Here is a 27,241-nt window from a genome sequence, read left to right on the forward strand (position 1 = left end):
TTCTGTAGGATTGCTTTTTATAATTACTCACTGAAATGATATGTCAGAGCTTGTGTAAGTGCTGAACTATTATGCTACACATTGAGACATATAAATAACCCATTATTCTTATTTAGAAGAATTTTTGAGTGGCTATAGGTACATATGTTCATATCTTATATCTCCACAATTTTTATTTCCCCAGAGCTAAGTCTTCCTCATACAGTGATGTCACCAAAGGGCAGTATGGAGCTGGGGGCATTCTCTGAAGTGTAGAAGCATTAGTGGGCCATTTATAACTGTTTTGTTTTGGCAGCAGTTTGGCTTTATGTTACTCTCAGATAACTGGAAAATGTCAGTGCAGGTCACCAGGTCCTGGACTGACCAGTCATTATTTTTGTGGTTTAAATTTGCATAACTTATTTAAAAACTCTCAGTAAGTATTTAGTCAGTGCTTAATTCTTCTGCCCAATGAATAGGAATTAGAAGTTTTTTCATCTAAAAGTCTTACTGATCCTAAAATATTTTATTCCATTTTGTTTTAAGCATTTAGAGCCAGCTAAGAAGTAGGCAAATGCCATGTAAGGAGGTAATAGTAATAGACTGCTTTGACCATTGTCTGCGCATAATGTTTGCTATGTTACCAGTTTGACATATAAATATATAACAGACATATAAATCCATAATGGTTAAATAATGAAGTAATCAGTATTAAAAACTGCCAGGTGGAGTTAATGCCGGTTGTCAATTTGGCACACCTGGGAAGAGGGAACCTTGATTGAATTGGCTCCATTGGATTGGCCTGTGCACATAAGGCATTTTCTTAATTGCTAATTAATATAGGAGGGTGCAGCACACTGTGGTCAGTTCAATCCTGGGCAGGTGGGTGTAGACTGTATAAGGAAGTAGGCTGAACAAGCCATGGGGGACAAGCTCCTAAACAGTGCTCCTCCACGGGCTCTGCCTCAGTTCCTGACTCCGTGTGTCTGCCTTGTTCTTCCCTGGTGATGAATGATAACCCATACGGCAAATAAGCCCTTTCCTGCCCAAGTTGCTTTTGGTCATGTTTTTTCACAGCAATAGAAAAGCAAATTAGAGCAATGCCTAAATGTGAAAGTCGTATGCCATCCATCTTGAACTAACTCAGTGTTAGAGCTGGATGGGTAATCTCAGTGGTCACCTGCTTGAATTATTATTATTATTATTATTATTATTGTTATTATTATTATTGATAAAGGAAACCTTTGGGTCCAGTCAGAACATGGTTGTAAAATTCAGATCTTTGGATTCTAGTATATTATGATTTTAATAATATTAATTATTGTGATTTTAATTATTACAGTTTTAAATCTAAGATTAATTCTGGATATGAATTCAGCTGCTCTTTCTAGTGGTTTGGGCATATTAGGCTTCTAGAATTTCTGTGCCTGTAAGTAACATCTTGGGAAACATGGTTGATAGGATTTTATTTCAATACCTGCAGTAAATTTAAATCAACAAAACATTTATGTCTTTCTGTTCCTTATTACAGTGTCTTACACAATACAGTCAGTATGTTTCATCTGAAAGGAGGGCCATTGAAGTCATAATGTCATAACATGGGAGATGATGGTGCTGGGAGTGTGCTTTTGCATGGGATTCCTATGTGATGCCCCCCAGATTGAGAAAGAGATGTTTGGGTGTGCTGTAGATGCTCTTTGTCAGAAACAGTATCTTTGTCCAAAAAGGGCCAAGACCCTTTGTTCCTAGACAGCTGCAGAGACACTGTGTTACTCAGGGAGTGTTAGCTACTGACCATGCTCTGATGAGATGAGATAGTTTACTACCAACAACCCAGAGGTTAGAGGCCTTGTACTCTATCTTCGGCTTTGCAGGTAAAAGTTCAGTTTTCATCAGGGGGATTCACTGTTTATTTAGGCAGTTATATTGTTACTGCTACCACTATTATTATCATCATCATTATTGCTGGAGGAGCTTAGTAGGGATGACAGATGCAGTAATTTTTTTTTTCTGTCCTTAGAGAATGATTGTTTAGTTTGGTCACCGTTCATAGGATTTGGTGAATATTCTGAAACTAAAGCCTCAGCATATTGTGGTTTTTGTCCTGGCCTCAAGTGGAATTTTCCGAAGGAATGTAGGGAAGAAGTCTTCAGATTGGAACTTCACAGGATAATGCCGCGGCTTCCCGGGCTGTAGCACAGGGAGGAGCTGTGCCTTGAGGACAGTGCAGCTCCTTTGAGGCTAGCAGAGACACATCCAGTTTGCTGACTCATGTTCAGCTAGATTCATTAGTGAGGGCATTAGGCAGTGACTAGAAAGGGACTTGACGAGTCCATTGGGAGTGCATCTGAGGAACTGAGAGAGGAGAGCTACTGCCCTCCAGACTGTCATGGATTGACTGGAAGGAGTTCTGGGTCATAAACAGAAAGTGCTGCTGGACCCAGGCTGGGAGGGCAGGAGTGTGAAAGCCTTGTGAGTGCAAATGTATGTGTGTGTGTGTGTGTGTGAAAGAGAGAGAGAGAGACAGAGAGAGAGAGAGACAGAGAGACACAGAAACAGAGAGACAGAGAGACACAGAGACAGAGACAAAGATACAGAGACAGAGACACAGGGAGAGACTGATAAATAATCTCCTCCTGGGAGGAAGAGGAGCAGGAACCTTGGTCAGAGAGCCCCAGACGCTGGCACAGATAGGACGCTGTTCTGAGCAGCAATTAAAAGGGAAGCAGACTGTAAGATGGTAGCAGTGTCTGTGACTTTAGCCATCATTTAAATATTTAGGCATTGTTCCCTTCTCTAGAAACTACCAAGAAAAAAGTCTTGGCTGTAGTAGAACACTGTGCTCCTGAATCTGATTTTATGAGCTCTTGTTCTATGTGGTATGCTCCTGGTACACTGGCACCTGCAGTCTTCAGTGGTTAATTTTTTCATGGGAAGCTGAAGTGATTTGGAAATGACTGCTGTAAATAGCTAAGAAAATCCAAATTGGTGTTGTGGGGAAAAACAGTTCATCTGTCATGGAACAACTATTGGTGGGTGGTACAGTAGTGAAGTGTAATTCATCTTAGCAACCTCCTCGGTTTATTAATGTATGTGAATAATTTAGAGGAAATAGGGAAAATTGGTTGTTAGTATGCGATAAAGTGTAAGTATTGAAAAATCCAGAAGGCATTATAGAGAAGTTCTCTGTGGAGATTGGGTGCTGACTGTGAATTGCAGCCACCCAGCTACCCTTAATCTACTTATTCCTTCCAAGCATGTTATATAACTAGAGTTTTATGGAATTTATATCCTCCGGAATCCTGGGAGTACACAAAGAAGTAAAAATTGTCGGCCTCAAAGCACCCTTGAGAAACTACTTTTTAGTAGCAAGTACTTTTGTAATGCAGGTTCTAGAACCCAGCCTTTATGCATGACAACCTGTGTGTTTTAATTAATCCAGCATCTCGTCCTAAAACCCCAGAAAGTATGTGGGGTTTTGCTTTGTTTTCTTTCTCTATCCCTACTTTCTCCCCCGACCCCCCTGTTTTTGAGGCTCAGGGCTTGAATTCCACCTGAGATGCTTCCATCTCTCAAGTGCTGGGGGTAGAGAGGTGTGAGTCCTCCTGGCTCTGAAATTCTTAACATATATCCTATTTCCCCTCAGTTATTTATTATTTTTAGATATAGGTTTCTTTGTTATTTTCCTTTATTTTTATGTAGGGTTTATTTGATTTTTCCAGAGAGGCTCCCCTTCATCAAGGAGTTTTTCTTTCAACCCTGTTGACATTTTGGTTTTTTCTTACTGTGCTGGGCATGGTACCCAGGGCTTACACATTCTAGTCAGCTACTCTCCCTCTGAGCTACACCAGCCCTCTGTTGATCATCTCACCTGAGCAAAGACAATATTCAGCTGTTTTGCAATATCCTGGTTTTCATATGTAGTAACTGAGTTGTCATCAAGGACTTTGGTGAAAGGATACCTTTCAAATTTCCACTATTAACCCCTCAATGCATCTGTTCTCCTATTGATGAAGCAGGTAGCTCATTTGAAAAGCTGCAGACAGATTTTGAAGTGGATTAAGCATTAATGCTTATTTTCCTTTAGTGATATATAGGAAATTCATTTCTTTTCTTCTCCTTTTTTTTGGGAGGGGCCTTGGAGAGAACATAGGTCCTTGTGGATGCTAGGCATTGCTCGACCACTAAGCTACATCTACCCCCAAGGAATCATTTTGATTGCCTTTCTTCATATAAAAATAATCATGAGTGTACCTACTCCAAAGCACAAGATGTTCTGTGACATCACAATCCTAATTAAGTATGTATTAGTAAGATACAGTATACAAATCAAAGATCAAAGGAGAACCAACGAATAAAGTTGACCTCCCTCATACAATGACCTCCCTCAAACGTATATCCATATCTCAAGAATCGGTATCTCATCAGTGACCCAGAGATATATTTAGGTGCTGCAACTCCAGCCGCATTTGTCACTAGGAAAGAATCAATTCCACCTTTTCCTTTCTTTCTCCATGGCCCAGATCCAGGAAGGTATTGTAATTGATTGGTGGGAAGACTTCTAACATAGACAGAACTGACAAGGCAAGTGCCATCATTTCCAGCACGGTGGCTTTACCACATTATTGGGTAATAAAGCTTAAAAGCTGCCGAACGTTTCAGAATTATTTTCAGAAATTTATATCCTCTTTATTGCCATTACCTTGAGAAAGAGTTCAGACAAAGGACTTAGTCAGCATGCAATTATGGTATTAAGTAAAGCACAGAGGTTGGTCTAGAACTGAGACAGGGTTGTTTGTCCCCGTGCTAGCTTCCTAATCAGGAGCCATTGAGAAGTCAGCTGCTGCTCTGACCACCTCTCTTTGAAGGGACCGCCTTTCTTCCCTGGGAGCGTCCCAGACTTTGCCCTCTCAGCTCCCAGCCCTGGAGTCTCACCATGATGTGTTTAGGTGTGGGTTCCCTTTTCTTTACTCAGGATCACGGGACTTCCTGGGCATTTACATTTGCTTCATTCTGGAACATTCTCATCTGTTTATCTTCACAGATGTCCTATATCTCATTCTCTTCTCTCTGAAACGTGAACTAAAAGTATGTTGGGCCATCTTACTCTATCCACTTGGTTGGATTTTTTCTCCCCCTTTCGTACAAATTTTCCACCACTTCATCTGATTTTGCTGTTTTCTCCTGATCTGTCTTCTACCTCACATGACTCTGTTGCTAAGACTTCAAGCCCTAGGTGTCCTGGAACTCACTTTGTAGACCAGGCTGCCCTTGCAATTACGGAGATCTGCCTACTTCTGCCACTTGAATGCTCAGACTAAAGGCAAGCATGGCCCCCACTAGCCCTTCCTATAGGCGAAGTTTTTGTCCCTCCAACCAGTTCCCAAATAATCACACAGAGGCTTATTAATTATAAATGCTTGACTGATAAATTGGGCTTGTTTTCAGCCAGCTCTTATAACTTAAATTAACCCATTTCTGTCAACCTGTGTGCTACCCCAAAGCTTGTTTACCTCTTATACATACTTCCCACCCTGTTCTCTCTGCATCTCACATTGTCTTGCGAGACCCCACCCTTCTTCTTCCCAGTGTCCTGCTAGCCTGCCTTTCCAGTGCCATCTCTTCCTGCCCATCTATAGGCCAGTCGGCTCTTTATTAGTCAATGGGAGGAATACATATTATGCATATTCACAGTGTACAAAGATTGTTCCACAGCACCTCCCTTCACTTCTTTTTTTAAAATGGATTTATTTTATTATACTTATGTATGAGTGGGTATGAACATGCAGTTGCAGGTACCTGCAGAGGTCAGAAGAGAGTGTTGGATACCCTGATGCTGGAGACAACTTTAGATGGTTGTGAGCCATGTTGGTTCTGGGAACCGAACTGGGGGGGGAGGTCTTCTGCAAGAACAGCCAGTGCTCTAACCACTGGGCAATCTCCCTGGCCACACTCACCCCCTCCACTTCTTGTTGTCTTATCTGATTGTTTTCACATCATGGTGTCCCTTCACAGCAACAGAACAGTGACTAAGACAAGGCTCAAGGTTTAGTCTCCCATATCTCCCTTGCCTTTCCCAATCTTTGGTCTTAGAAGATGCTGTAAGACTGTCATATGATTTGACCAAGTTTTCCCAATTTGAATGGGGCCAGGCTCCAACCCATGTGGCTATTGTCTGCTGCCATAGTTTCTCCACCAGCAGGCTTAATGCTCAACTTTCCACCTCACCTGTGACTTGCAAACTTTGGTTCAACACTTGTGCCAAGTGCTGTAGCCCTTGTAGGCTGCTGCTTTCCACAGCAGTGACTATGACAGGTCGTCATCCTTGCCTTCTCTTGAGGCGTGTGCACCGCACAGACAGCACTCCACCTGAGTCAGGCCGCGGATGCTCTTGCTGCTCTTCCAGAGCTCTGGCTGGAGACGCAGATGCGCAGGAAGAACAGCTGCGGGGCTCCGAGAAATGCCGGACTCAAGTAATCAAATGTGGCAGGTCAAAGGTGAGCTTCAGCCTGCTGGAATTTGGACTATATCCTGGGCTAAAGTAGTGTTAAAATTAACTCCAGGTGTTCCCGTTAGTCTTAATGCTGGAGTATTATTAAAACAAAAAATAATAATGTGTTTGAGGATATGAGCGGGAGGGAGTCAGCACTGCCCGCTTGGGACTCGCTTACTTATAAAAGAGCCCCGTTCTCTTGATAGTTGCTCCTGCATGTTTAAAATCAGCCTCCATCTCCAAGTGCTTCTTTCATACTCCCATTTCTTACAAGTGAGCTGTTATCACCCTTGTCTTCACAAGAATGCTAACTCCCCGGGACCCTTTGGGAGTCTTGGGCTTCACGTACACAGTGGAATCTGGACTTTGCATTGGTGTAACCGCACGTCCCTAAGTTAATTTGTAGATGAAAAAGCTCTGAGTCATAGTCCTTAGTTTAAAGAACCTCAGCCATTTTAAGGGACAGGTGGTAAGAATAGACCCAAACTACACGGTAGGTGTTAACACACCTGTTTCGGAGCAGCCACTTCTAGTGATGAAAAGACAAGCAAGCGTCAAGTGGTTATGTTACTGAAGCCTCTTGTGGGGTGAAATTTGCTCTATGTGTAGGGGTTGTTGTTCCTCAGTAGTGAAGAATCTCTTGACCTGGTTCTCTAGGATAGCTTGTATCTTTCTTTGACTTGGAGCCATTCTGGTTGGCAGCCTACAATTGACACACGGCAGTGCCACCCTTATCTTTCTTCTCGCATTTCTACAACTTCTCACTTTCCTGCAAGTCCTAAGCCAAGTTGTCATCTCCTGTTGGGAAAGCCTGTGATCCTGTTTATTGTTTCCCCGAGGATGAGTTTCTCCCTGGCAAAGAGCCGGGCATACGAGTAAAGGCAAGACTGGACTGTAAACATTATGTTGGAGGCAGGAAGTATTTGTGACTGTGTCTTGTGTATAATCAGAGCTCAGTCAATATTAAACATGACAGTGTATTTTCAAGTCAGATATTCCCCATGAATGAAGTTAAGACAAATTCTGTACTTTGTGCTGTGTTTTCTGTGCCTGCAGAAGGCCATGGTGTCTGTCTGATAACGCAGAAATGCTCACAAGCCAAGTCCCGAGCTTACCGTCCTCCATTCCTCTGCCGAGCTCCTGTTTGCTTTAGTCGTCTGGTTTCTCGCTGTTTCTCTTAGCTTTATCTCCACTGCCAGTTCATTCTCTGTGCTGCAAAGTTAGTTACTCTGTAAAGTTTGAGTTGAACCATAGCAGTCCCTTGCTTTTAAGGCATTCGTAACTCACTTAGCTTTTACCTTCTATTTCTTTTTTTTCATTCCACAATAAGAATTCATTAGTTTGAATCTAACGCTGGCTAGAAAAGTGTCTTATGTGATGACATATGATGTTGTAGATAAATGGCTTAATAAATACAAAGAACAACAACTCATTGGGGTAAACTAAACTTGTAATAAATACCCAGTAAGACAATGAAAAATGCCTTTTTTAAACACAGCTATATTCTGGTATTTCTTTGATACCCTAAGTGTCATGAGAGAAAATACGGTACCCTAGATTATAGGCACTAAAAGGATTGAATATTGCAAAACTTCTAGATACAATTCTCCTTTTCCCTTCCTTCCACTCTACTGCATGCTGCAAATCCATTGCATGGTCAAAGCAGGGATGCATTGTACTGTCAAAGGCTTTAAACTATTTTAAACACCATGGAAGTGGTGAGAAAAGGAATTTTCAAAACAAGATGTGTTTTGAAAAAACAAAGGGAAAAGGTCTTAATTCTCCCATTGTTACTAAAGGTTCTCAGAGATGTGATCTGTGAAATGTACATAAACCTTTCCAGCCATTTGCTCGTGAGAATCATTCCCAAGAACTGACTTGGTTTAGTTAGCTGGCAAGTTTCTATATCTAGAACTACAGAGGTAAGTCTCATCACACCCTGTGCCCTGATGAAACTGCCGTGTTTGTCACCACTCTGAGAGTCCCTGACTCCTTTCTTTCATATTCTTATTACAACAGCTTAAGGATTTCTCTTGTTTTAAAACAGTTTTCGAACTGGAGCTGCTATACCTTCTAATTAGGTGACCAAAAATGTTCATGCTTTCTCAAGCTTAGCTTAGAAATAATAATGACACATCCGTGGCTACATGCATCTGGTCACTCTCCTGGGAATAAGTTATTTTTACCTTCACTTCTCAGGGTGGCACGGCGAGGCCCTCCCAACATAACCTGCCCAAGTTGCCATGGACACACTCCCCCTACCCCCGGTGGCATGGTTTTCACTAACATTCACCTAACAGCAGCCTAAGCTGTCTCACAGCCTCGTGCTTTGATAGTGAAATCCTGCTCCGTACCGGTCCGTATCTTGCTTGTCTTGAAAACCCAACTTCTTTTTCCAAGGAGCCTTTTCATATTCCTTTGTGCGTGTGTGTGCCTCCTTCTAGGTTTTCTCAGAACCATCTTCTCTGTAGCCCTACTGTGATTCTTATATTAATTAAAAAAGTCTATTTTGACATTCCTGTCTGCTAAGAAGTAGTTGCCATGCAGAACAGCAGCGTCACTAGGTAGGATCCCCTTGAAGTGGGCGGGGCATCATGGTAGAGCACATGCCTAGCTTTAGCATGGGCAAGATCATGGATTTTTTTTTCTTTTCACCGCCCAGCATTGTGTGGAGTGGATCCGCATAAAGGTGGAAAGAGTGAAATTATTTAAGTAATAATTACTTTGTGGGACTCAAGACTGCATCCCTGGAAGAAATTAATCTAATATTATTTGTACAGTCTACTCTGTTATCATTTCTAACACATGGTTCATATTCCATTTATATTTTCAAGGGAATACCTACATAAAGGTGATCTGAAACTGGGGGTGGCAGCACACATCTGGAATCCCAGCATGAAAAGGATGGAGTAGGGAGATAGTAAGTCCCAGGCTAGTCTGTGCTACACAGTAAGATCCTATCTCAAAAATGTACCCTCTACCACAACTCCCCCCCCCCCATTTCTCCAGAGGTCACCAGAAAAGCCCCTACATTCTGCAAGGTGCAGAAGTATAAACATTATATAGCAAATGGAATTTTTATTTAGGCTGTTTATGTCCTAAAGACTTAAAAGTACTGCCAGCTGCGGTGCCACACATCTTTAATCCCAGCACCTGGGAGGCAGAAGCAGGTGATTTCTGTGAGTTCGAGGCCAACCTGGTTTACAGAGTGAGTTCCAGAGTTACACAGTGAGACTGTCTGGAAAAGAAAAGCAAAAACCAAAAACTTTACAAGCATTTGTCTTTAGGCCTTCATTTCAATGCCCCCCCCTTTTGTAATTTTAGGAAATTGAGATCAAATATCATTATTACTATTTGTACTCTTACGATTTTAAATTTAGAGTTCCTTTGGAAGATTAACATTAGTCTGTGGATGATTTACCATTAATTTTTCTGACTGTGTAAAATCCCGGTGGTTCTCATGTGTGGTCCCAGGACGAGCAACATCAGCATCTCCAGGAAAACAGGTTTGCTGTATATGCCTTCTGGCATCACCCAAGCTCTTAGTGTTAGGACTGCAGAGATGTGGTCCAGCAATCTGAGGTGGAAAAGCTCTTCAGTGATTCTGATACTCAACACAGTTTCAGCACGTTGCCTATTAAGGATCCCGTTCAGGGTAAAAATTTGTCTTCAGGGAGAAGGGTTATCTGCATTCTGGGATAATGCAGTCTCAAAAAATATATGGAAGCACAATGTTGTAAGTGCAGGAATTAAAACAGAAAAATGATAAGTGCATGAATAGCTTATCGGAGAGCCTTGCAACATGAAGGGGCAAAGAGGCATTTACAGGACCCCTGGAAGCCTTATTTAAAGATTGGGATTGGTAAAACTGGTGAGATGACTATGAGTGGCATGCACACATGTTCACTGTGGGGATGCTGTAGTTAAAGGAGTAATTTGTGTTTGTTGGTCATGATCATCGGTAGAACTGTCCTCATTATTTGTTTTTCTTTGAGGATACTTTCTTTTTCAAAAGGAAAAGATTGTACAGCAGGCTCCTCGTTGGTATCTGTCAAAAAATGTTACAAACATGATCATTACTTGTTTGTCTTTTTCTGTACACAGACATTAGAGTCTGCAAATTTATTTCTATGATGTTCTTTCGTAATTTACCAGGAAGACAGGCTTATTTAGAGGCCCCTAGTTTCTCACAGAGGGTTTTATATTAGTTTATTTAACAAGTAATTATTAAGGGCAAAATCTGCTCTTTTATATTGTGCTATGTGCCCGAGAAAAACAATGAATAGAACAGATATGATTCTTTCCCACAAGGAACTTACACTGTGTTAATTTGTATATAAATATGGGTTTACATACAAAACTTCAAAAAGAGCAGGCCTTGCCTTCCGCTTTTATTATTTTTTTTCTACTTCATCCAGTTCAACAGAGAAAGCCTTAAATGGGATTTCTTTTCCTTTTTATTAGTTTTTGATTCCCATGTAGCCCCAGCGGGCCTCAGACTTGAACTCCTCATCTTCCTGTTTTGCCTCTTGAATGTTGGTGCTACAGGTGGGCATCCCAATGGCTCATCTATCAGCTAGGGAATCTCACCCAGAACTTCATGATGCTAGGGAAGCACTCTGCCAATCGAACTACGTTCCAGTCCTTAACTGGAATTTCTAAATATATATTTGTTGAACTCTAAAAAAATTTCAGATAATTGTTAAAACTCAAACACTTATGTGCAGTATCATTGCTAATTAAATGTCCCAGTGAAGAGTTAACTGAATATTGATCCTGGTTTTGAAGGGAAACCTTCCTATAAGATATGGTATCACTGAGTTATTGATGATTATGGACTGTTTAGGTAGTCACTGATAAGGTCATCATGCTAATGTGAATAATGATTATAGTTAATGGTGTGCACTGGAGTAGTTCAGGTGTGTGAGTTCATCATTCTCAGAAAGTTACTCTGATCCAAACCCCTATGGAGTGCTTGTCTTCGCCCTTACTGTTCATTGAAGAGGAGAGCAGTTTACTTGTGATGATCTGGGCAGAAATCCCTCACATAACTTGAGCTGTGCTTACTAGGGCCTGAAAAAAGACTATGGTGGGGAAGGTTGGTTCAGAGGGCTGAACTTAGCAGTGAACTTGGTGCAATTTCATACTGTTTCATAGACAATAAAGTAAGTCAGTAAGGACAGTGCTTCTAATTAAAAGTACAACAATGACATCTCCACTTAAAAACCAATAATAATGGATGCTGGGCTATGTTATGAATCCCTATTTAGCATTCCTTACTCACTGGAAATGTTTTGGGATCATTGTTCCTTGGTAGTTTAAGTTGCTTATAAAATCATTTTGCTCAGTTATAAACAGTGTACACGGAAGATTTTCTGCACCACCCCCTCACCACAGACCCGGCTCTGTATCCAGGGCCATTTGACAGCTGGGAGAGCAAGTGTTTCATTTCAGGTCTTAGCTTCTAGCTTCGGGGCTTTGACCTGTTCCTTCTTCAGCTCAAGGCTGGCTCTTGTCCTCAGCCCAGCTTTCATGGACACCTTTGACTTCACACAGCCAGATGGGACCAGGATCCAGATTCGTTTTTGCTCATCTCTCTCCTGGGCTGTATCGTGCACACTTCCACTCCCCTCTCCTGTCTACAATTTTTTTACCTTGTTCCATTTGAAAGCTCAGTCCAGCTTTTTCTCAGTGATGGGAATGAACTGAAATAATTGTCAGTTAAGTAAAGCTACTTAAAGTTCCACAGTGAGATGATAAAAGTAAAAAATTACACTACATCATGATGTATGTCCTCACATTGTAGATCTCTGCCTAGAAAGGCAGAGCCAGAGTTGGGAGTCCAGTTTCTAAACTGGGATTAGAAAAAAAATCCATGCAAGTGTTTTATAAGGTTTGCTGCTAAACTTTTTTTTGATCTTCTTTTCATCTTCTGTTTTTCTCCTGTTCCTAATTTGAGTGCATTTAAGATTTTCTGTGTCTGACTTCTCCCCCGAAGTACTAAATCCCAGTGTACTTCCATTATTGTCGCTTCTCCCTTCCAAAGAAATAATTGCAGTGTATCTTAGAGTTACAGTGTAAGTGGCACACTCCTTGAGTCTCTCTCGAGTTAATTTCTTCAACTTTTCAATTTGGATTGAAGAGTTACTTAGTAGTTCTCATCATAAAATCCCAGCATAGTTTCAAAAACAGTATAAGTGATCTATCTCAGAGTCATCACAGGTACAACTTATTTGTTGTGTCATCCATACAACATAAACAAGGAATACAGTCAAGTCCAGACATAGTATAGTAGCATAATATGAAAGTCTAATATCATAATACAACTGTATGGATTTCCTTCATTGCTCCCAATTTCCTTCTTTCTAGAATGGTTATACGGTGTTACACTTCTGATGCCTTCATAGTTTCCTGCACAACTGTACTGCATTATTCCAATTTATATTGGCATTTTAATCCCATCTACCTTTATTATTATTGAACATCATGGACAACCATTAGGATCACAATGCCATAACTTATGAAATTCAAACAGAAGAGGAAATTAAAAAAAAAAAAAAGACTTGGGATGGGTACTGATCTGCTGCCCAAGGCTCAATAGATTCCCTAGGCCTCCTCACTGACACCCAGATTCAGGGGGTCTTGATCAGTACCCATCCCAAGTATACACACGGACTTTGGACTCCCATAGAACAATGTGAGGTGCACTCTCACCCTGAACTCTTGGGGAAGGGTCTAGGCCCTGCCCTATATGAAATGACAGACTATGGACACCCCCATGGAGGGCCTCACCCTCCCTGGGGGAATGAGGGGATAACAGGGGGGGGAGGGCACGGGAGGAGGGGAGGGAATGGGAGAGGGACCTGGAACTGACTTGTGAAGCAACCTCGTTTCTTATCTAAATTTAAACTGGAAAATAAAATATAAAAAAAAATAATAATAAAGTGGAAAGAAGTAGAAAAAAAAGACTTAACTTATTTTTACTTCATGCACATGTGTAGTGCCTAGAGACCACAAGAGGGCATCAGATTCCCTGGAACTGGAGTTGAAGGTGGTAAGATGCTGTGCCAGTGCTGGGAATTGAACCTGGGTCCTGCACAGCAGCAGCAGCGAGTGCTCTTAACCCCTAAGCCATCTCTCCAGCTCCCTAAAGAGAAGATTTTATAAAGACTGTTGTAGCAACAAAACAAAAATATTTTCTTGTATTGGATAGATATAGTTTTTCTGATTCCAAATGGGGGAGGTAGTGCATGATTACGTGTTTAGTTTTATATTCTATGAGCCTTAGTTGGTTCAGGTGGTGTCACTTAAAGCTACAGCGCTGAGGAGGCAGAGACAGGCAGGTCCCCAATTAGTTTATGTATTTGGCCATTTCTAGGCCAGTGAGAGATTCTGTCTCACAGTGTGTTGGGGGCAGGGTGAGGGGTGGTTGGACAGTGCCTGAAGAATAGCACCTACATTTTTTTGTTTCGTTTTTAACATGCTTGTCAAATGGCTTTTGATAAATATATGTATCCTAAGATGCCTCAAGTTCAGCAGCTCCTTTGTGTAATCTCTGCTTGGCATGTTTTATACGATAGCTGCTTCAGAATGCCCAAATGTGAGAAAACCAGTTTATGCTTCCATCTTAAGGAGGCGGCTGTTCTCTGCTGTTAGGGGAAAAAAAGGATGTCTCAGGAACAGATGTGAACCCTGAACACACTCAAGGCCAAACAGACTGAAATAATAACGAATTTCAAATCTCCTTACTTGCTTTCTAGGAACAGGCCTTCTTCCCGTCCGTGTCCTGATCCTCTCCCCAGATGTTGCAGTCAGCTTTTGACAGGGTCCATTCTGATGGACATCCCCCCTGGAATGGACGTCCATGATGAGCACTGACACCCTCATGACGTGCAGCTCTGGGTGCTTCCTCTTTTCTTGTGATGTGCTGCACTGAACTATGTGGTTGACTGACTCCTATCCCTGCTTTCCCACTTCTGTGGTCACTGTGTAATTGAGTGGTTACATTGACTCTGCCGATTGTGTAATGCTATCACAGTTCCCTTCCTGGAAGATCTGGGCATAGAAATGGGGCAGGGGTTTGGGGGTGGGCAATGGTAATACAGTGAACTGAATCATAGGTGGCGTGGAGATAGCATGGACACACAGGGAAATAATGCTTTACATTTCTCAGCTGAATAGATGTTTGTGCCATTTTTCAGTAAAGCAACTCTTAACAAAGATTGGGGTCTAATCTTTGCCTAATTAGGGCATATTAGTGCTGGAGCTCCTAAGGTCTCTGTAGGCATTAATATTCTTGGTTCCCTGGGAGCAAATATAAAGTAAAGGGGTGAGGAGGGTGGTCTACTTTCTCCTTACGAAGATTGAATGCCTGTCCACTAAGGTAGTAAGGTGTGTCTATTACTGTTAGCTTGTTCTAGATCTTCCTGGATTCCAAAGGTTTTCTCTTAAGACAGAATATGTTGTCCCTTATGGCTTCCCACCCTCAGTGTACTGACAACATGTCTCATATATGTATATGAGGGGTTTCAGACTCACAGAACCTCCAGGCATTTCCACCGTGGTTAATGCTCTCTTGTGTCTTTGGATGCTTAAATCAAAGCGTTGTTGTTCAGTGTGCTGGCCCTGTAGTTGTTTAAAGACAGTCCTCAGGGCCTGTCTATAAGCCAGGCTGGGCTAGGCTCTGAAGTATTTATATTTCTACAGCTTTTGAATTATTTCAGCAGGATTTTCCTCGTTGCAAATAGATTTGCTCATACTTCTCTAGAGTTGCCGAGCCCTTCTGGTTCTGTTTCACAGTGTTCCCTTGTGTTATGTAAGATATTTGAGGTATACCAAAGTTATGCAAGAAATAGCTTTCTGGAGAAATAGAGTTTAAATAGAAATTAGTGAGGGATTACATTAGACACAACCCAGAGGTGAATGTAATGCTAATTTCTGAAGTCTTCCTTTGTTTACATTCTCCTACTTATTAAAATTTGGTTAGTAAGTAATATTTTTCAAAACCAACAAAATTATGGCTGCATAAATTGCATAGTCATTAGGAAAAAATTGGCTGCTTAACTTAAACATCAGATGAGAGCACATTTCCTCCCAATATATAGGTTTTGTTTCTTTAAATACAAAACCTCTGCAAAGCCTTGGAAATGTTGGCAGAAATCCTCTCTTGATTTAAAAGACTGTGTACTGTTGCCATTAGGATGCTAATATTTATGCAGAAGCCATGCTGAAAATGTAAAACATAAAATTAAGCCAGCGACTTTGCTTCTATGTCCTGATCACAATGTCCCTGAAGAAAGACTGGTTCCTGTGGCTGCCTTTGAAGCCTATTCCCTTGAACCATGATCCCATCTTTTCAAGAAACTGAGGTGAAAGAGACACAGTGGTTGCTGGGGTCTGTGTTTGGGGCTAAACCTCATTTCCTGAGCATCCAGTGGTTTTACCCTCTGTTCCTTGGCCTCTGTAACCATTTTTAGGGTTTCTTTTCTGGATCATGAGTAGAATATTGGGAAGGTGAAGAGATGAACAGCTACTGACTTAACTGCATCCAGCTTTATCTGTTTTGTTTTTGTTTTTGTTTTTAGTAAACTAAAGCCCTACGTTTATTAATGGATAAGCATCTCATAGTTGCTAGTTGCTGATGTTAAAAACTCAACACGCTTGGTTTAGAGGACTGGACTAGTTTTCTATTGAATTTGCAACAGACTTTTGTAACCTAAGGGTTAATGTAACATTGCCAACTTTCAGTTCTAAACATTTGACTGTCAAGAAGAGACTTCCTGGGCTAAAAGAGGTAGTTATGTCAAGGTCGCAGGAGACTCTGACTGAGCATCCATCTTGCCCTTGCTTCCTGGGGTGACCTGGATTCCATGGCTTGGGGCCTCCTCTCCTTTGACACTGGTGTTTTTATTACACTAAGGAGGAGAGACTCTTCCTTCCAGGTTCACATGGTTAGATTGGAGCTCCTCCGGAGGGCGGCATAATCTGCCCTTCTTAAGGTCTTTAACCTTAATCACGTTTCCCAAGTCTCCTTTGCACTGCACAGCTTCTAGGCCTTTTGGCCAAGATCTAGTGTCAAGTCTCCACATGTAAGGAGATGTTTGTGGGCTTTGGGGATTTCGATTTAAGTATCTTTGCAAGTCATTATTCTGCCTGCCACAGGAATGAAGTGTTCTTTTCTTTGGTCTCAGCTCCATGAAGGCTGTTACTTAAAAAACCTTATATTAGTTAAGAAGCTTGATAAATTGTTAAAATCTACCAAAGAAATGGTTGGTGTAGCTCTTCAAAGTGACTTTACATCATGTTAGCAGTACCTAAGTATTTCATGTTAGTAGTTGGTTGTATATAGGTTTAATGATCAACTTTCGAGATCAATTTGAGTAGAAAAGAAAACTTTATGATGAAGCTGGATGAGCAGAACCACCCAAATATAACTCTCTCATGCTCTCAGACTATGCTGATGAAAGATTTGTGTTATAAATCAGATTACAATGTGATCAGTTAGTGGGTTCTTTGTTTCTCCATAACCAGGATGTTGTGGACCGCGTTCGTCTTATTTATGTCTATATGTCAAGGACCTGAAGTAGTGTTAGCTCCAAAAGAATGCACAATGATATTTGCATGGTGATGGGAACTCATGAAATGTCTAAGAAAAGGAAGTTATTTATTTGAATGAGCAAGGATCTGGATACTAGGCAGAGGGCATAAGGAGGCCCTTATAGATCAACATAGAACATTCCAGTGTCTTATACTAAGAATAGAGTATTAGTGAGTAGGGAGGGTAGTGATAGATCCAGGAAATCCAGTGTTTTGTTTTTGTTGTTGTTGTTTTCAGACAGAGTTTCTCTGTATTGCTTTGGAGGTTGTCCTGGAACTTGCTCTGTAGACCAGGCTGGCTTCGAACTCACAGAGATCCACCTGCCTCTGCCCCCTGAGTGCTGGGATTAAACGCATGTGCCACCAACACTTGGCTCCGGTGTGTTTTTATATGCATCCTGTGCAGTATAAGGAAATGAATAGCTTGTTAGTTATAGAGATTTTGAGCCACAGTGCAACGTTGCTTATTTTATTCTGCTACTGAGCAAACATTGCTGTGCTAGTTACAAAGGATAAAAAGATGTTGTAGATGACAAAAGAGTAAGTTGTTTTGTCCTCTTGGGACAAATACCTATCAAGATAGTAAGCATTGGATTAAATGGAATAGTAATGGTTTTATGGGAACACAGGACAGAGATGTTTACTGTAAAATTGAACTTAGTCACCATGAATTCTTGGGAAAATCATTTTAGGTTTATAGACAGGTTTCAAAGATAAGACAGAGCTCCTTTAATGTTCTGTAATCCTATTATATCTTCAAAAGAAGATACAGGTCTATTGGACCAATTGCAGACCTCATTTAGATCTCACCACCTTGCAGGGTTGAGACGAGATGACGTTTAAAACTCCTTTCTGATCAGTAGGCTAAGTCATAGCAGTATAAATAATGCCGCTTGGATATTCCCAGGGTTGGTCATTCAAGGTGAAGTTGCCCTCTCTGAATGCAACCTTAAGCATCTAAACCTGACATCAGTATTTTAAGTTCTAGTAAAGGAGGCTCACAGATCATCAGTCCTCTCCATTCAACATGAACGTGCTATTTCTCTTTTTGCCTGGTAGTTGGAATGGGACTCAGGGCTTCATGTTGACCAGATGAGCTTTGTACCACTTTAGCTCTATGGCTTATGAAAGAAGCCAAACTTCCTCAGCAGCCCTGACTGATGCTGGAAACATCTGACTCAAAGCACGATGAGATACCTTGGCTCTTCTCGCCTTCCATGATGCAAAAACCCACTTGGCAGATGAACAGGATAAGGCTCCATCAAGAAATCCTGTCCAGTCATAGAGTGTTCAGTGGGAAATGCAGAACTGAAACCTGGGTCTGCCTGGCTGGCTCCCAAAGCCTATGTTTTTTATCCCCACCATATGATGCTTCCTGAGTCACTTTCCTGTATAGCCTCCCAGAATAAGCATTTTCCAAGTTATACTTATTATGCAAAGCTTCATTTCCCTTTTCATCCTAAAGCTATTTGCTTTGTATGTCAAAAAGTTTGCCATGAATTAGTGTCCTGTGACTATAAAAAATGCCTTGGCTCTTTGTGTCTTCGTGACTTAAAGGACCCCAGTTGCTTTCTACTTTTGTCCTTGAGGATTCCACTATCTTTGGTCTAGTCCTTTAAACCGGCTGCCCTTCCTTTTGAATGTTTTAGAGACCTTTTAAATAATTGCCACCTCTTCAACCAATCTCCATCCCTAAGAATCTGAAGAGACAAACTTTCTCCTCTGGCTTTCCCACAGGGCAGAAGTAAAATGAGAAGGATCCCTTTATTCAGCTGTCCAAAGACTGTTGATAATGATTCGAGCCAAACAATCTTCAAACAGCCTCAGAAAGCCTGGGCAGTTTAGAAAATGTAAATAAATTCCCGCTTTCAAGTGAAAAAAAGAATATTTTAGTGACATCAATTAACTAAATGTCATTCAATTTGAACAAAGAAAAAGTGGCTAAAAAGGCAAAAAATATCACCTCAAAGTCATGGTAATGTGCTGAAGCGACTATAAAGATACATCTTAGCACGTTGAAGCTGTGCTTACCTGCCTATTCAAGTGAGAAGTGCCTCAGAACTTGAGAAAGGAGAGAGAGAGAGAGAGAGAGAGAGAGAGAGAGAGAGAGAGAGAGAGAGAGAGAGAATTACAATAAAAGGAAAAAACAAATGCATTAATTGTTTACTATTTACATTAATTTTCTCATTTTTTTGGCATGTTTTTTTAGGGGATGTCACAGGTGTCTATGACAAATAAGGGAGGAAAACACACTTTTGACCACAGAAAAGCTAGAATTTATAAGCGTACATCACCAGAAACTTGCTAGGCACCCTCAGGTAAACCCCTCACTGGCACATGCACACCAAGTGAACAGCCTGCCAAGAAGCCTGCTAGATGTCTTTGTTGAGCAGAGTGAGAGGATCTCTAATTGGGGGCAGCTGTGGCCACAGCACTAATTAGCCAGGCCTGTTGAACACTCAGCCTCCAAGATGTTGGCAGCCAGGCCACAACTTAATCTAGCACTCCATTGTCATGGCGTGTTGCCTTTACACCTTGACAGAATGGCATTAATCTGTTAGGACCCTTTTGTTACTGTGTCCTCACATAGGGGTTATCGTATTTCAGTGAACACAAGCATAAGACAGAGCTCCTTAGCCCCTGTGGCATGTAGTCTGTATGACAGATGGACAGCCACGGAATAGAAAGCATTTCTCTTTATCATGACAATTTCCAATATTCTGCTTTCTTTATTTTCCCATAAACCATCAAAGTTGCTCAGAAAATGCAGCAATTGTGTATATTCCTCTTTTCTCCCAGACTATCTTTTGCATTTGAGATGAGTACAGAAATAATCTACTACTTGTTATAGCCCAAATTTCTTTTTAAAATATATTCACTATTGAGAAATCATTTAATTTGATCTTGAGGACATATTCACCATAAGATATGAAGAATTGCAAAGAACTGTTTCTGACTTGGTCATTAGGAGGTTGAGGGAATGGGGGGATTGATATGTAAAATAAGACTTTCTAAAATTAAAATAAAAAATAAAGGAAGGGCTTCTACATTCAGGTTTGTGTCTTCAGGGGCTGATTCCATGATACCAGCTGGGTAATGACAGGCAAGTAACTCTTTTTCTGTTTCCATTTCTTCATCAGCATATTTGATGTAAGGATAATAACACTCGAGCCCTGGGATTATTATATAACAAGAGGGAATGAGTATAAAGCTCTTAGACCAGTGCCTGGCACATGGCAGATGTTCAATTAGCCATTCCCACTCTAAAGGGATTTACTGTTGAAAGTATTAAAAGAAACTTAGTGTAACACCATTCTGTTGCTTTGAATAACACTGAAAGTTATCTGTGCATTTACTTCAAGTGAACTACTGAGATTGGGTGTTTCAAGCAGCTCTGGTTGTGAGGTGAGTAGGGTACAGACTTGTAATCCCAGATTGGTGACACAGGCTTTGAACTATAGAGAAAAGAAGGATGACTTAATTGCAACACACATAATATCAACTTACACGCATTTTTTTCCCTTGGAGAAATTTACAGTGTTGCAAATCTGTTGTAGGTGTATAAGGACAAGTGATTTGGCTTTTATAGTTCAGTAAAATAATTTAGAAATGATTGTAGTTGTATGAAATGAAATGAAGTGACCTTTCCTAATTCTCGGCCTACTGTCCTTCCCATCTACTTCAAACCTGGCAAAGGTGCCACATTGTAGGGAAATGTGCTGGGTTCAGTCATGGTTCTTCGGAAGCCACACACATGTGAGAACAAGCCACCATTTCCTCACCAGCAGGTGGACAAAGGAAACATCTATGTTGGGTGATATCTGAACCAGTACTGCTCAGAGAATAGGGAATTGAACACAAATGTTGCAGTTCCTGACAAGTGACAGCCAAGTTCATTTCAGGAGGGAGGCAGGGAGTACCTGAAAGCCATGGAGACTGGGGTTGGTTGATGGAGAGGAACCCCGAGACCTGAAGGCAGAGGGATGAGGATGGCCTGTAGGGGCTCTGCAGCATGGAAGGTGACTTGTGCACAGTGAGCAGACAATTAGGGATGCTGAGATACATTTGTGGAAGGTGCAGGACAATGGTCTTAGCTGAGGCAGAGCAAGACTCTAACAGTGATGGTCACATGCAGGAAGTCCAGAAGAACATAATGAGCTAAAGTAAAAAAAAAAGAATACACATCATAATCTTCCATTTGGCTTTATGTTTTATGAGTGGTGTATGACAGTGCAGTATAAAAGCGTGGGTCCCATAAAGGACACAAAAAGACAAATATTGCAAAAAAAACCCCTTAATCTCAATTAATATATTCTTTTGAGAAGTTAATCGTGGTCTCTGGGTCACCTCCTTACCAGTGTCTTCCTGATTCCTCCTCCTCCTTCTCCTCCCCACTTTTATTTCTGTTCTTACTCTTTGTATGTGTGTATTTTTGTGTTCATGTTTGTACACATGTACACATGCCTATGGAGGCAGGGGTGGATATCTAATGTCTTCCTCAATGTCTATCCACTCTATTTTTTGAGACATTGTCTCCAGTGAACCCAAAGCTCACCAATTTGGCTAATCTAGTTGCCCATGTAGTCATCTGTTTTCACCTCTCCAGCACAGGGATGACGGGCATGTCCTACTGTGCCTGGCTTTTACCTTGGTGTTCTCAACTTAATGTTTCCATGTTTGTGTAGTGAGCACCATACTTGCTCCTTATCTCTCTAACCCTCACGCTTAGGATTACACACACACACACACACACACACACACACACACACACACACACACACACACACACACACACGCTGTGTGGGGACAGGTTTTGTAAAGGTTTTATGCAAGGACAACTTTCCTGGGACCACAAAGCTCCATTTAATGTGCTCTGTACACCGAGGCTCTTCAGATCAAACACGGAACACAATGATACAAGCTCATTCTTGATGGTCAGATCCATCATGGAACAGAGTCACGTGCAGTGGTGTATCTCACAGCACATGTTAATCCTTTCTTTCCTGCCCTTAACAGCACAGTGTGCTACCTGCAGCGGCAGCAGTGAGTAGACCTGAGAAGTGCAGAGGGGAGCTTAGATCAGCAGTTCTCAATCAGTGGGTCTCATCCCTTGTGTGCGTAGGTGTCAATGACCCTTTCACAGGGGTTGCCTAAGACCACCAGAAAACACAGATATGTACATCATGATTCCTAACAGTAGAAAAATTAAAATTATCAAGTAGCAATGAAAATAATTTTATGGTTGTGGGTCACCATAACATTAGGAATTGTATTAAAGGATAGAGCATTAGGGAAGGATGAGAACCACTGCCTTCCTGCTCTGAGATGTCAGAAGACAGCATCTGATCCTCTAGATCTGGGGTTACTTACAGATAGCTATAAACCACCATATCAGTACTGGAAACCAAACCTGGGTCCTCTGCAAGAGCAGTAATTGCTCTTATCTACTAAATCATCTCTTCAACCTTTGCTTAGTTTTTTTTAAAAGGAAATAAACAGTACTATATTATTTGAATAAATCACATGTCTGAGAGACACATTTAAATATAACCCATTTGCAATCAGCTATTTTAATAATCTCTGACAATTTACTCTTCTGAATATTGTCTCTATGGATGAATGAGAAATCACATGAACCATCTGGGTTCAAATATTCTTTGCATTTTTGTGAAAAATCTGGGGAACATTTGTTCAAGGCTGTTGCTTTAAATTATAAGGAAGGACATATATTGTCTCAATATTCTCTGTGTGCTTGAATTTGGGCTCTTCCTGGTGTGAGCAGGGACATTGTTGGCTACTTTTCTAGTGGTTCCCATTAGCAACAGTACCTGTGAGTCAGGGATGTAGGTGCATGACTCTACTGGGTAGCTGGGATTTTGCTTCTCCATCTTACATTATGAATGCTTTTTATCCAGTTCTTTAAGAAGGGGGAATTCTGACAATGTGGAAGTCCTTATGTCTTAAAGGTCATCCATGCCAGGGAGGGCACACACAGGTCAAATAGACGACTTAGGAATGTAAAATGAGAGAGCATGTGGGAACTCTCATCTTCTGTGGGATTTGGAACTAACTGCCTGACACACAGAGAGAAACTCAAGGTAGTTGCAAGTGGTGTTCTCACAGATACATGTTTATGCATCCCAGTTAGCTGGGGGAACAGACATATTTAAGACCTTATATCTGAAAGTCTTTGTCTCTGAATTGTTTACCATTTCTTAAGGGAAGGTATGGGTGTACTTAGGGGCCACTTGGTAAGGACAGCAATGATATAGACTGTGTTTCTTTTCACCAAAGGGCCTAATGAGATTACCCCAAAGTTAAGGTTATGGCATTGACCCACATAACAATTTCAGGGTAACACTTCTTGGAATTAAATGGCATTAATGATTTTTTTTTTCAAAATCCACCCTCAGGATTGCAAACTTACCCAAGCCATTAAATGGGGAATAAGTAAGTGATAGAAGGTAAATAAGTGTGCTTGTACTTCTAGTGGGAGGAGGATGGTGAGTCCCATGTCATCTTGGACTACATAGGAAGACCATGCCCTCAAGAAGGGAAGGAAAATCAAAGGGACTTAAGATATTGAACTCCTGGGGATGTGGATCCGTGGTAGCATGGTTTCCTAGTACATAGGTAACCTGGGTTCATCCCCAGCACTACAGGGCAAAAGAAACCCCTACTTCCTGAAAGTCAAAGCCTTTCTTTTAATGTCAGAAAGACCAGACAAGAAAGGTACAAAAGCAAAGAGAAACCTGCGTGTCTTCTTTTGTATATAGCGCAAATATATTTACATGTATTTCTAGCTCACTTCCCCTAAGATGTCCACGGATACCTTCTCAGAACAAGATTCTTTTGCTCGACCACAGTGCAGCAATTCCACCAGAGAAACTCAACTCTTATACATTATTTTTTTTCTCAGACCCCCCCCCGTAGTCCCAATGAAGTCCATTGTAGCTTTCCTCCACCCCTTCCCTGCCACCCACCCAAGAGGGTTTCATTCAGTAGCTGCACTCTTCCCCCGATGACTCATGTTTAATTTCCTTTTAATCTGGGTCAGTTTCATAGTCTTCTTTTGTTGTTTATGACATTGACTTTGGTTTTAAAGGCTTAGAACAATTTCACAGAACAGTCCTTACTGAATTGGTCTGTTCTTGTGTGTTTGATATCAAGACTGGGAAGAAATAAGAAATAAATAAATGAAGAGAGGAGTTTAAGAAGAAAGAGATGTAAGAGAAAAGGTTAACGTGAAGAGAGGGAGAGAACTAGACACTTATTTCATGAAAAAATATTTATGCAAATGAGTATTCAGACTTGTATTTGGAATCTATAAGCCAATGTCTGGAGTGGTAGGAGAGGGAACACAGATTTGCTGAGGTTTAACTATATCTAAGTATAAAGGGAATTCTGTTTATTAAAGCAAGGGACCAGACCTTGAGAATTTTGGTGGAGTTTCAACTTCAATTTAAAATCCAGTTGTAAAGCACACACTCATTCTTAGTTTGTGCATACGTGCAGCAATTTATTTTACTTAATATATACAAGCCAGTTTCTTTGATGCCTTTTGGCTCTCTCCTGTGTGTTTCTTCTAAACCTTTCAGCAGAGTCGGAAAATTATAAATGATCTTAGGGAGCTAATGGAGATAAATATAGGCACTTGTCAGATATATTAGAATTTAGTGTTTTTAAAACTTCCAAAGCAGAACCGCGAACCATATCTCAAAAGTAAAAGTACTGTGGAATTCGTTCAGAAAGCAAGTTTTACTTTGAAGCTGTCAAGAAAAAGCAGGCGATGGTGGTGGGGAGAAACACAAACAAGACAGACATAATTGTCAAGGACTGAGAGCCAGGAATAGCTGAGTCTTCTAACCTGCACCTGTGTCTGCCTCAGTAGGTCCCTGCTGCACTAACAGCTCCCAAAGAAGTGAGGCTGTATTTCTACAGTGGTACTGCTAAGAAACTGCAGCATGCAAAGGTTTTGGCTTTAATTCCCATGCTCACTTCTGACAGTTTTGGGGTTTGCCTCATAAGGACAAAGTTGTAGAAAAACAAATAGCCCAAGTAGGCAAGGTATCCACTTTCTGTTCATGTGTAAGGTGACCTTGATTGTGTCCCTGGACTCTGGGTCCTTACCCAGGGAGTAATTATGCACTGGGCTGGTGAGGCAGAGTCTGCTTTATTTGGGTTTGTTTTCTGGGATTTCCTGTTAATTCCTGAACTGAGCAGAAAAGTAGACTTTGTCGCTGGCCTTTGCAAGCCTCAGCGGAAACTATGAGCTGTTGAGGTCTCGGGTTCTGTAATGGTTTGATCATTAAGTAAATTTGTGTGTGTAGATGAAAAGCCATCTGTTTATTCTTTAATTGGAAATATGTTATTATAAAAATCAAACATACCTTGTAGACACTTATGACAAGCCACCACATATACCCGTCCGTCACTCAGCTTCATGTAGTCTGGTTTCCTGTTTACTCTTGCTTTTTACTTACTCGTTACTGTGTGATTTTATCCATACACATTCTAGCACATACACAGTTTTATATATATCACAGTGCTGTGTATCCTTTGCAGGATAGTGTAAAGCAGCACAGTTTAGCTCTTCACAGCTTCTGTCCTGAAGATTCATGCAGTGTCCAGGACGCGGCAGTGGTGGGCACCTGGAGTGCTCAGTCACTCTCTGTCTCTGGGGTAGTGACTGCAGGCCCAGTCAGGAGTGATGTTGCCAAGGACTTGGGTCTTACAGAATTGGAGGGGAGGGGGTGAGGACACCTGCGATACTTAATGAGATGAGCTCGATTCTACTTTTTACAAATGTCACAACCAAGAGAAAATAGACCTCACAGTGTTTACTCTGAAAGCAGCATCTAACTGATAAATGGGCGTGATGCTCCCAGTGCCTTCCTAGGGAATTATGCAGATGTGTGACGTGTGATGTGGGTGGGGACCGTGCACCTCAGAAGACAAAGCCTGGCCCCATCCCTATTTTAGCACTGCCTTGGTTGAACCAAGGAAGCAGCTACTGAGAATATGTTTTAGAAATGAGTTTATCATCCAGGTATCCCCCTAGCCCCTGCTCTGTGCTGGATTTAGTTTATTTGAGCATTTTATGTTTTCTCCTAGTTGGGATCCATCTTGGCCTACTCATTTACATTTATTATTATTAACTAATCAATAATGATAATAATTATTATTATTTTGCCTTGGTTAGTAAAACTTTTGGTAATTGGCCCTCATCAAGTTCATTCAGCATTAATATACTTCCTTTTGAAAGGCCGAATGATCATGGTTTTTCCTTCTCTCTTTTCTTTTTACAGCCTTGCCTCCCCGATTGAAAGAGATGAAAAGCCAGGAGTCAGCTGCAGGCTCCAAGCTAGTGCTTCGGTGCGAGACCAGTTCCGAATACCCTGAACTCAGATTCAAATGGTTTAAGAACGGGAGTGAGCTGAACAAAAGAACTAAACCACAGAACATCAAGATTCAGAAAAAGCCAGGGTGAGTCAAGTGCATTTAGTAATGGAGTCTGTGCCAACAGCGATAGGATAATAGAGGATGGAAAATTACATAGACCCTAGAATTGAATTTCCTGTAAAGTGAGATATAAGATGAATGGAAAGATTTTTTTTTTTTGTATAGTGGCCAGAGATTATCATATCAAATAGGAAAGAACTTGGGAGTTTATGATTCTTACAACTTTTGGATGAAAAAATGGGAAGCTGAAAAACAAGCTGTAGGAGGTCAGATGGGGCTGGGAGGCAAGGAGGAGGGTGGAATTAGTGACAGCTAAAGTAATAGCCATGAAACATAAGAGTCAGTCTCCTTAAAATAAGACAAGCAATGTTTTAGTGTTAATGTCTAATGCAGTCAAAATGTCAGTGTCATTATAAAGCTCAACAATTACTTCCATTTATGGGATGTAATGCAGTGAGTTTATATTATTTTCAGACAAAGGTTTAACACATATAATTATGCCTTATATAATAATGAGAATTTTTAGCCAACAATTCTATTAAAGCCCACCAACATTATAGCGTATTTAGATCAATGTAGTAATCTTTGGGAACAAAAACCTCATTTTTTTCTACCTCCTTGAGTATGGCCATGTTTGAAGCACTCAGCGACTACATTAGATGTCTATTGTGAGCCAATAGATTTCCATGTCCTTCGTTCTTTAAGAATTGC

The 27,241-nt window shown here is 41.1% G+C and overlaps 1 protein-coding gene across 11 annotated transcripts in view; it reads left to right on the plus strand.

Moving 5' to 3' along the window:
* Window positions 1-27,241, plus strand: part of Nrg1 (neuregulin 1) — a 981,870-nt gene that overhangs the window by 803,209 nt on the left and 151,420 nt on the right. For all 11 annotated transcript variants that reach the window (XM_040731704.1, XM_040731706.1, XM_040731705.1 and 8 more), the window contains 1 exon segment: window positions 26,377-26,554. In XM_040731704.1, the coding sequence (XP_040587638.1) occupies window positions 26,377-26,554 (178 nt within the window).

This window comes from Mesocricetus auratus, unplaced genomic scaffold (assembly GCF_017639785.1).
Source record: "Mesocricetus auratus isolate SY011 unplaced genomic scaffold, BCM_Maur_2.0 Super-Scaffold_100026, whole genome shotgun sequence".
Taxonomy (NCBI): Eukaryota; Metazoa; Chordata; class Mammalia; order Rodentia; family Cricetidae; genus Mesocricetus; species Mesocricetus auratus.